Source organism: Coptis chinensis, chromosome 6, assembly GCF_015680905.1.
Source record: "Coptis chinensis isolate HL-2020 chromosome 6, ASM1568090v1, whole genome shotgun sequence".
NCBI lineage: Eukaryota > Viridiplantae > Streptophyta > Magnoliopsida > Ranunculales > Ranunculaceae > Coptis > Coptis chinensis.
The window spans coordinates 29861354-29872048 of NC_141461.1; the positions used below are offsets into that span (position 1 = coordinate 29861354).

General features: G+C 38.3%; 2 protein-coding genes across 2 annotated transcripts; one reads left to right on the forward strand and one right to left on the reverse strand.

The window, feature by feature from the left end:
- Positions 1 to 2341: 2341 nt before the first annotated feature.
- LOC147492512 (uncharacterized) lies at positions 2342 to 3742 on the reverse strand. Its single transcript, XM_086567536.1, has 4 exons — positions 3452 to 3742; positions 3292 to 3367; positions 2494 to 3152; positions 2342 to 2404 (listed from the first exon to the last, which is right to left on the reverse strand). The coding sequence occupies exons 1-4, from the start codon at positions 3740 to 3742 to the stop codon at positions 2342 to 2344; spliced, it is 1089 nt and encodes a 362-aa protein (XP_086423662.1).
- A 3238-nt stretch (positions 3743 to 6980) lies between these two features.
- LOC147492513 (dof zinc finger protein DOF5.7-like) lies at positions 6981 to 8670 on the forward strand. Its single transcript, XM_086568991.1, has one exon. The coding sequence runs from the start codon at positions 7346 to 7348 to the stop codon at positions 8318 to 8320; it is 975 nt and encodes a 324-aa protein (XP_086425117.1). The 5' UTR covers positions 6981 to 7345; the 3' UTR covers positions 8321 to 8670.
- The last annotated feature ends 2025 nt before the right edge of the window (positions 8671 to 10695 follow it).

Here is a 10695-nt window from a genome sequence, read left to right on the forward strand (position 1 = left end):
ACCATCGAACTAACTAACATATTAACCATCAACAACTTCTGCATAATAATGTTTAAAATTCTATGACTCAAGTGATCACCATATATGTGAAGTCTGTTGATCGTGGTACATCCAACATTGTAAGGAAAATGGCATTCGGAAGAAGAAACATATACTATCATTGAGGATGTATACTTTTCGTAAGTTGTATCTCATTGGTTGATGGAATTTGTTTTGTATAGTTCACCTTACCGATGAAGTACTTTATGATTTTGTTGATGTAGAAATTCATGAGCAGAGAGTATACAAACTTTAAGAAGAAGATGGAAGACCAAACCCCGGTGGTGCAACTCGATGACAGAGTAGATAGTGGTGCGTATCATCCACATGAAGTTGTTAAAGAGTACTTAGACCCTTATGAAGGAAGAATTAGAGATCAAGCACACCCATCAGGGCAATGGGTCTTATCATTCCTCTTCAAGTTGAAGGTAACCTTTGGGTTCTTGAAGTCTACAATTTTGGAAAGAGAAAAATCTACAACTATGATTCTCTTGGTCTCAAGAAAGTTTCGATGAGCAACTTGCTATAGAGACTTGTCTTACTTATGTCATGAGGTGTCTTTGATCCATCGTCACCTCATGATTTGGGCCCCTTGGGCTCGTGAGTTTAATGCCTATTACTCAACAACCCGGATACAAATAGTTGTGGCCTATTTTGCCTAGCCTATCTAGGCGCCTTCCGAGGGGTGTACACGAGGAAGTAAACAAAATAGATATGCAACCCCATCGAATGAGGAAGAGGATTGGAATGGATATAATTAATTGTGGGTTGAATCCAGATAATTGTTTCAAAAAGCGCACAAGAGCAATTGGAGAAGAGTTTGGAGGATGCTAAAGAAGTCGATGCGTGAGCTTGGGGGAATCACTATGAAACGGCTTGTGGATGCTACTTCTTCTATTTTGTGTTTAGTGAAACAAATAACTTCTTCTATTTTGTGTTTAGTTGTCTAATTTTAGTATGGTAATATCATTTTGTGGTGCCGTTAATATCATCGCCTTCTGAATTTGTGATGATGGAATTTGTCATTCATTGCTTCATGCTTTCATGGAGTGATGAGTTAAGTTTTTAGTGAAGCATTTTTTATGGAATTAGTTGCTGATAGGTCCTGCAATGCAATATGGTTATTGGAATATAATGTTTCATCAAACATTTGTGTATAGTTTAGGCGGGAAATGTTTTGGGCGGGAATAGTTTGGCACCAACACCACTTGGGCGGGAAAATAGTGTGTTTCCTTTATAAGTACAAACTGGGTTGCCTTTCTTGGTCCATCCCATTTCTCTTTCTCTCTTTTTTCTCGTTCAAAATGGGTGGGGGTGAGGATTCTACCAAGAATAATACAAATGTTGGTTCATCATCAACCAACTATAGCAAATGTTTTGAGTATGGGGAAACTGGGCACTGGAAGATCAACTATCCATGGGAAACTACGCACTGTCCGCTATGCTCAAGTACGAATATGAGGTATGGTGTAAGTACAAAGCCACATAGTCTGGGAAGAAGGTTTCTCTCATGCAGGGCCGATCCATGCAAGGCCGATCCATGCAAGGGTTTTAAATGGATAGATCTAGAAGGTGAAGGGACATATAAGGCTAAAGCACCTGCTAGTGAAGCAAAGGTGACAAAGGAAAACTAGTAGCAAATCACCATTGATGGTCCTATTAAAATGAAAATAGAGGGCAGTGTTGATGATGTTAGCCTACTTGTAAAGAAACTATCCATTAGAGACTGATATTAATAGTTATCAGTGTTGATGACCATGTCATTGTTATAGTTACTGATATTAATAGTACAAGAAGATGTCCGTTCAAACCAAATTAATTACGAAACCAAAATTGCCAACCAAAACTATCCAAAATATCAACCCCGAAGTAAAGCCCCGAAGTAAACTATCCAATTTACCACTAACATATATGCAACTGCAAGTGCCAATTTCAAACAAACAAACCAAAGCTGCCACTATTGGTGATTGGTTAAAAGAAAGATCATATGTACTCTTCATATGCAAAATCTGGTGGAATCGGCTGAAAAATCAATCCACTCAAGATCATCAGCGGTTGTGCAAGTTGCCTTATTATTGTCCAAGACCACCACTTAGCATTACACCTTCTTCTTTGCTTTGGGACTCCCTCTCCTTTAGAGCTTTCTCTTTTTCGTGGTCTTAGGGCATCACCTCATCAACGGGTGGGACGGACGATGATGCCATCATAAACCCAAACCCATTTTGTTCTTTTCCTCTTAATGGTGTCCAGTTCTCTATATGTATCCATCATCGTTTCTTTTGTGTACCAATGCAAGCAAAAGTCATATGCACATAACTTTACGGTGATCGATTGCCTTCATAGCATGGCTACAAGGAAGACCAACCTGTTGAAAGAAACCGCATGTGCAAGTCCTCTCCAAAAGGTCTACGGTGTCAGGACGGTCTAGTGATTGCACAGAGTAAACGTGCTCACTTGCCTTTGTTGCTGTGAAACGTCTACTCGAATATCTCGACGAGATGAGCACTTCCTCACCCTGATTTGGTCGGGTTTTGTCTTCAGCTTTGGCGCCATCACCCGGTAGTCATAAAATGTTTCATTATGTTCAACCCGATACCATTGACAAGAGATGTCACTGGCATAGCTCTCTCTGGGAAGTATCATCTTGTTCCAGCTCTCTATGTGATTTGTGTAGCAAATGCCATACCTTCTCATTGGAGCAAAAACACAACACCACGACTCTTTCGGAATCTTTACAATCTTTGCATAACCTTTGCTGTCGGCACAATAAATTTGGCTCATAAGTCTTACAAATTCTGCCTGTTCATAAGTTTCAACAGCTCTCTTCACCTTCCCTTTTGTCTCTTGCTTAGTCATACAATTTGAAATGTGTTGTGCACAAAAGCAATGGACCGCATTAGGAAGTATTTTAGGCACGGCTTGAAGAATGCTTAGATGCCTATCAGAGAGAAGAACAAAGTTTTGCTCCGTCCCAACAACAAGGTCTCTTAACTTTTCCAGAAACCAATCCCAGTGGTCATTATTTTCCTTTGGGACTATGACAAATGCAATTGGAAACACGTGGCTATCGCCATCATCCGCGATAGCAGTTAGTACGATTGAGTTGTACCTACCTGTCATGAAAGTGCCATCAATCATAATCAATGGACGAAGACATCTTTTGTAAGCTCGGACAGTTGACGCCGTAGCTCACAAACAAACGCGTTCAAACTTGTGCTTTCGGGGCGATGGCGTTTTGCAGCTCGGTGAAACAATCTGAATCCACTCTTTTAAGTTCTTTACAATAATTTGGCAACATTTGGTACGACTGACTAAAGCTTCCCCTTATCTGCAAGCAAAAAAGCGAAACAAACATAAGTTAGTTGTTGCTACTATTGCGTTCATTAGTTGCTGATATAACCAAGGCAGTTACCTTTTGCATTGCAATTTCTTTTGCTTTCCAAGCAACTTTATACGACACACATTTGTGCGGTGTCGCCCTTAACCTCCAACGCAAACTGTTTTGAGCCATATCAATATTGTCCCTAAGTTTCGATTTCACAACTTCTGAAACCCATTTTGCATCAGCTTGTTTATTAGTTGCAATTGCTTTATCTTGTGAACATGTATGTGCTTCTCTGAAGGTTATAATAACCCATATATCAGAACCAGTGGTCGGTTTTGCAAACAAATGAAATGTGCAACCAGGAGACTTACACTTCATATAAATCCTCTAAGGAGAAGTGCTCGCACGACGCAAATCAAACATGTTTGCTATTGCATATGACTTCATGTCTTTTATAAGATCATCCCGAGTAGGATAGTGTTGTCCTACTTTAGGAGGAACAAACTTCAGGTTCACATGAGGAGGAGTTACATCCACTTTAGCTGGTGTTTCTGGACTATGGGGAGAGCGAAGAGGATCATATCCTTGATGTAAGTCTTCTGAATTGAGATCTTCTGCACCGAATAGCGTAGCATCAACCATTCCATTTGTTTCAATATCATGTTCACTTTGGCCTTCCTCATCATTACGATCATATCGGGTTCACTTTGGCCTTCCTCATCATCATTGCGGTCATAGGCGTGCCTCCCAAAAAACTCTTGACTACGGTTAGGAGTAGACCATACATCACAATCATCATCCAATAATTGAACTTCATCATCATCATCTTGATTACCACCATTTACTACTCTAACTTCATCATCATCACTCTATCCTTTACTTGTACTACTTCTTCTTCTTCAAAATTAACTTCATGTAGTATTTCAACTTCATCATCATCACCCTCATTATTGTCAATATTTTGATTCATGGAAATTATATATTCCTCAGGGACGTCCTCTGTATCACCATATGGATTTTGGGAATCAAAGTCATCATAATCAGGTTGATCAAGATTTGGTACACCATCTTGCTCATCACCATCATTGACCGTCCCCTCAGTATTATATCGATGAATTAGCTCCCCACTATCAAAACTGGAACTATATGTTACCTTGCAAGGCTATAGAGTGTACCTTCCACAAACAGAGAAGGCGGTGTGACCGTTTCTCTTTTATGTACTGAAGGTTCAGGTGTAACTTCAGAGGAAACACCCTCTGGACAAATATCTATATTTCAATGAACACTTTCGAGAAGTTCCACACCACTATCTATCACGACGGGTAAGCTATCATCTATCAACATATCCCATTGATATCGAAGACTTTTTGTCATCACCTTTTCGAACGTTGACAAGGCTGTGAGGTTGAATGTGTTCTTCGACGGCGCCGTGAATCTCCACATCTTCCCATTGATGAGTCCCCACTCTCCCACTCGGGGGTTGGTCAAGGGGACTTTCTCGAAAACCAAAGATTCATAACTATCGAAATAAAGCATGTATCTACCCTCACTAATAATGACCTAACCAAATGGAACTGCATTACTTACCAATTGCTTCATCGACAAGTTTAAATTGGTTAATGGGGACGCTTCCGACGAGCTAGCTCCTTACGTTTTGAGAAAGAGTGTTTCACAGAGAAACAATGCTTGGAGTCGCGTCTTTCTTAAACAACTCAAGAGCAACTTCTTTCTTCTTAACATTAGGCTGTCCATTGCTTACCACTTCTACGCCGTTGATAACCCAAACCATCATTGTTTTTCTTGGAGACTTTCTTTGTTTCATAATCATGTTCAAATAATCTGTTTCTTCATCAATTCGACACGGGGACTTCTTCGTCAAAGTATCTTATAGAAAAAGTAGATCTCTTTTCGACAACACACCTTCCACGGTACTCATGAATCCTTCAAATGAAATACCCCCATCACAAACTCTCAATTTCACCTCGCCACCAACATACTTCATCCGCCATACTTGTCCGCTTTCATCTCCCCATTGTAGTGAATAAGAACATCTAAAGAAGTACCTAACCAAGTAAGTATAAAAAAAAAACAACAAAAAGCGATGGTTACAAAGAAGTACCTAACCATAAACCATAAAACTGAAAAGTAAATTCAAACATTTAAGCACAAACTAGTTAAACTAACACTTTTTAGGACATTTATGATGAGAATCTATCTTAAATGCCTTAATATTAAACCCAACATTAAATATAGAATCAACATGGAAACCACCAACATTCTACCACAACTATATAATCAACAAACATTTATGCATGGAGACGTCATAGCTGTCTTCAAAACCCTCTTCCTTGAAAGATGAAACATCAAACAAACAAAACTCTAAACTACGTGGAACAAAACCGTAGACCCATGGCCAAGGCCCTAGATAGCTTAAAAAACAACAAACTATACCTTTATGTGTGAATGTGTCATGTTTTCCATGTCAAACCTTAAAAAATACAAAAAGCAGAGGGACAATGACGAGGAAGAAGAAGAAACAACCAAGAAAAAAACAGAAACTTTGAGCATTTGTCCTTATTTTTAGGTTGGCTCAAAATCTGAGGTAAAAGTTGTAAAGGTATCGACAACCAAAAATCGAGAGTTCTCGATAGTTTATTAGTCGGTTGCTTCTTCATTATAGCAAACACGATACTATAACATGTTTTGATTAACGTGTTTTCTTGATCAAGATCCAACGGTTGTCCATCACTGTAAAGTCAAACTCATCAGGTACAATATGACAGAGTTATGCACAGTAGGTAAAGAGGGGAGAGAGAGTGTTACATGTCCACGTGGGCATTGTTTGAAAATAAGGAGAAGGGCAAAAGTGTCAAAAGTGAGGTTGAAAAGTCAAAATTGAAGAGTGGTTACTACTTGGGAACAAATTGACATTATGGGTTACTAATTGGGAAATTACCCAAAAAAAAAAGTGGAACCGCGGCCTCTCAAAAATCAGTTCAAATTTCCAACAAATTGTAGTGACTACACAAAAAAACCGAAAATTAGTTATCGACCGTGAATTGTTTTACTAAATATAGCAGTGCTTAAAATCTTGGTTGAGCATATGGAGATGATTGATGGATTTGAGATTTACACGATAGAGGGTTTTTTGATCTCTCAGCTGACGCACTACAATACTTATACACTACAATAGTCCTCTTATCAGCTTATTATATTATCACAAACTTCATCTCAAGAGACCATTAAACTTTCACATTATTTCATCTTAGGTATTCTTGATCAGTTTCTAACTATGAATATATACCAAATTCCTTCTCTAATTGGTTGGCATTACTTCTACGTTTACAACAATCAGTATAGGTGCATACTGAACGAAAATGATATAGCTTGGGTTTTGGTTTTACTTTTACTGAAGACCACGATGTACTAATGTTAGTGTGTCCATAAACTACTACACTATTTAACCAAAGTCCTACCCAGACAGATCGACCCATTCAATTACACATAAATCCACGTAGTTTTGTTGTAACTTGAAACAGTGGGGGTTGCACTCTATAGTGGTCTGCTAGGCTAGCAATATTAGGATCAGATCATACACCTAATCTGTCCCTATACATTCTACTTTGTTTGCGTATACACACACTCAAGCCAGTATTTTTCCTGGGAAGTTAGTTTTCATTCTCTATCGTTTCCTCACTCTTTCTCATGTTTCTTCATTTCTTCTTTCTGATCCATATATATCCTCTCTTAACAAATATCTATCTCCCTCTTTGATGAATATCACAAGCACCCATCAAAATCTATCTCTCCCTCTCACACACACACACAAAACCCTCTCTTTTGAAACCTCCTGCATGAAAACAATGAATTGGTGGGTGCATCTCTTTCCTTAAACAACAAGTAACTGTACTAAACAGCACCAGTACATCATCTCAACCTTCTTCGATCTCTATCTATCTTGTCTTTTAAGTTTCTAGGACGATGTTACCGGATAGTAAGAGTCCGGCCAAGGCGATATCTGATGACAAGAAAGGTTCCGGTAACCGTAAGAGTGCTGGATATCTAAAGCCACCAGAACAAGGTCTAAAATGTCCACGATGCGATTCACCCAACACTAAATTCTGTTACTACAACAATTACAGTCTCTCACAACCAAGACACTTTTGCAAGTCATGTAAAAGATATTGGACTAATGGTGGAGCTATGCGAAGCGTACCCATTGGAGGCGGTAGTCGTAAAAACAAGAAAACCAAGTCGAATTCAAGACTCTCTTGTGATTCAAAGGACTCCTCTTCATCGTCAGAAGCTAATTGCTTGAAGAATTTTTACGGTGTCTCTCCAACTATGGAGTTTCAACTTGGTGAGTTTCCTTTCTCTAGACTTAACTCTTCATTCACAGGTGGTGTTTATAACCAGTTCTCCAGTGCAGTTGCACCTAATAGTCCTACTACTTTCAATACCACCTATCCGTCGGCAAACTCTAGTTCTATAATGGGTATGAATTATCTAAGTTCGTCAAATGTTAAACAAGGAGAGATTGAGAGTTTCAATAATGTGGGAATTCAAGGAATGAGTTCAATGAATTTCAACACTAGTCTTGCATCTTCTATTGAGTCTTTGAGTTGTATGAACCAAGATCTGCACTGGAGGTTACAGCAGCAGAGATTTGCTGAGATGCTAAGTGAAGAGAATCATCACAGGGAGAGCAGTGTTTCTCTTATTCCAGATGCTACACTTGAAAACCAGGTACAAAGACCAGAGCCCATTTTTTTTCAGAATCTTGAGATCTCAAAACCAGTGGCTAGTGCTGTTGGTAATACAGGAGAGTGTTTCTTCGATAACTCTAGTTACACCCCAACCAGTACTACAACATTCAAGAATGGAGATGAAAATACAAGCAACTGGAGTGGCTTTCAAGCGTGGAATGATGTGCATCAGTATGGCGCCTTGCCTTAGTAATAGTGGTGAAAGCTAGTACTATGGAAAAAAAAATCCAGAGAAACAAAAAAAAAGGAGAAATATCAGAATGCCCATCTTTAGATATTATTGCCTTGTAAAGATGATGGTTGTAGCTTCTGATATTCTTTGTTGTTCATGAAGATCAGAAGATGGTACTGCTTAATTTTCTTATTGTTATTGACGTGGTCTCCTTTTGTTGTTTTCTCCTTTCGTTTTTTGTTCCTAAGAAAATGTACACTAGTCTATTTTCCATCCCTCCAGTTCAGTTCTCAGAATTGGGATCTGTAACTCTGTAAGGACTTTAAGGTAATGAATGAAGTTCATGGGCTCCTCACGGTATTTGAGCATATCATCTTTGTTTTGTTTGGAGTTCAGTCTCAGAAATCTCAAGTTCAGGCTCTGATCACAAAATAAGACAAAATAGTAGCTGTATTAAGGTACTCTTTAGCCTTGAAAAGACAAACACAGCAGACTCTCAGTATGTCTCTGGTCAGTCTGGTGTAGGACTTTTCATAATAATAAGGTGCATTGTTGAATGATTCTCTGATGTCTGAAAAAGTGGTGGTTTGAAAGAGTATTGAATACAAGATCATTTTGAATGAATGATGAGTAAGTGAGAAAGAGATGTGGCATCTTACTGTTCCTTTGTGTAGGAAACATGTTTTCTTCCATAGGACTTTGGGCAAAGAGCTTCCTATCTCATTCTAGCAAATAGAATCTCTTGCAGTGGTGTAGCTTTAATTTTGCTTTTGCTTTCTCTTTAATTAACTTTCTTTACTTTTTCAATTCTAGAAACTAGTCTCACTCCGGAGTCCGGACTAGATTGATATCACCGTACCTTTGGTTAGAGTGCGAAAAGAAGCAAGGAACCCAATTTTAAGTGCTTTTACTTTATAAGCTTAAGTAAATTTTAAGTGCTATTTTTCACTATGAAAGGATGTTCTCTAATATATATCATGTTCTCAACATTTTTATGAAATCACTTTCAGACTTTCAGTGACTAAATCACTGAAGGAAGGTTTATAAAGCCTTCACCAACTTAACCTTCACAGAAGAGGTTATTGTTTCATTGTTAGTTCATCGTTTTTTCTTCTGTTTCATTTGAATAGTATCGAATTGAAATTAGTTGGGGAATTTGTACTGATACTGTTGCATTTATTTATTTTTCATGTATTTGAGTCTTGAACATTTGTGCAATTGTACACATGACACAACTTATTAGAAGTATATCATTGAACTCATTCATTAACTAATTATGTCCAGCCAACCAAACCCTAAACTAACCATATGAGCAGAGCTAGATTTATTATCCTAAGGATGTATGGCTGAGAGGTGGCTCATTGACAATCAGTGGTAATGTAGGTAGCATAATGTTGTCTTGTATGTGCAGTGACACCAACAAGAAGTTACAAGTAATAGCAGCAAACAATATCTTCATCTGAGCACCAGCAGCACCCGTGTTGATAACCACATGTTTTCTTCTTTGGACAATATAGCAACAATAGTTCATTTCACTGTGTGTGACTTACATGTTTCACTTTGTCGAGCATCATATCTCCCTCACTGTTGTAATTTTATGTTACAAATTCCTGAACGGCGATTAGCAAATAGATTGCCTTTTGTCACAAATTCACAAAACAAAACGTCAAAATTTAATACATTCTATTTTGTCATAGTTTGAAATTGATCGTACTAACTCAAAAGTATCCTATTATTCAAGAATCAAGATTGCAAAAATGTCGTAGGAGTCAGGACATGGGTAGAACCAAATGGCTTCTAGTGTGAGCCTGTGAGGTCATTGAAGTTTCTGAATGGGCTCATGATCGTACTTTATTTAGCTGGCTGTGAGAAGACGAACGCGTGATTTACGTTAGAACTGAATAGATTTATTGTCAAAACTGTCAATTCTCAAGTGCAAGAATCTCATGACCCCAAATCTATTCCGAACACATGTGAAAACTGAAAAGAGACAAAGGAACTGAGGAAGTATAGATGTTTTGTGCAGGCCCACTCAGGTGTTATCGTGGTTGGACCCCAATCAGTACTTCAAACAAAGTTTGACGCCATTCAATCCACCTAGTATGCAATTTGAAGCCATTCCTATTTCACTCCACTATGTAATCCTGTATGACTACGCCATTCAATCCACAGAGCAGTGATATATTTTTCCTTTTTATTTTTATTTTTTCGAAATGTTGATGTCTATGTACGTGAAAATAATCGAGCCAATGCAAGCAAGCCATAAACAAACCAAAAAAGAATGTGATATTTATTTTCTTCTCGTCAATCACGCACACACCAATTAGTTGCAAGATGGTATGAATTGAAATTGCTTCTAAAATACATTCAAAGTCAGTGTCACACTGCCATTT

Coding starts and splice junctions, on each gene's coding strand:
- LOC147492512 (XM_086567536.1), bottom strand. CDS start 3,742: ATGAAGTGTAAGTCTCCTGGTTGCACATTTCATTTGTTTGCAAAACCG. Junction 3,153..3,291: donor TAAAAGAGTGGATTCAGATT/GTTTCACCGAGC, acceptor CTTTCATGACAG/GTAGGTACAACTCAATCGTA. Junction 2,405..2,493: donor TTTCACAGCAACAAAGGCAA/GTGAGCACGTTT, acceptor TTCTTTCAACAG/GTTGGTCTTCCTTGTAGCCA.
- LOC147492513 (XM_086568991.1), top strand. CDS start 7,346: ATGTTACCGGATAGTAAGAGTCCGGCCAAGGCGATATCTGATGACAAG.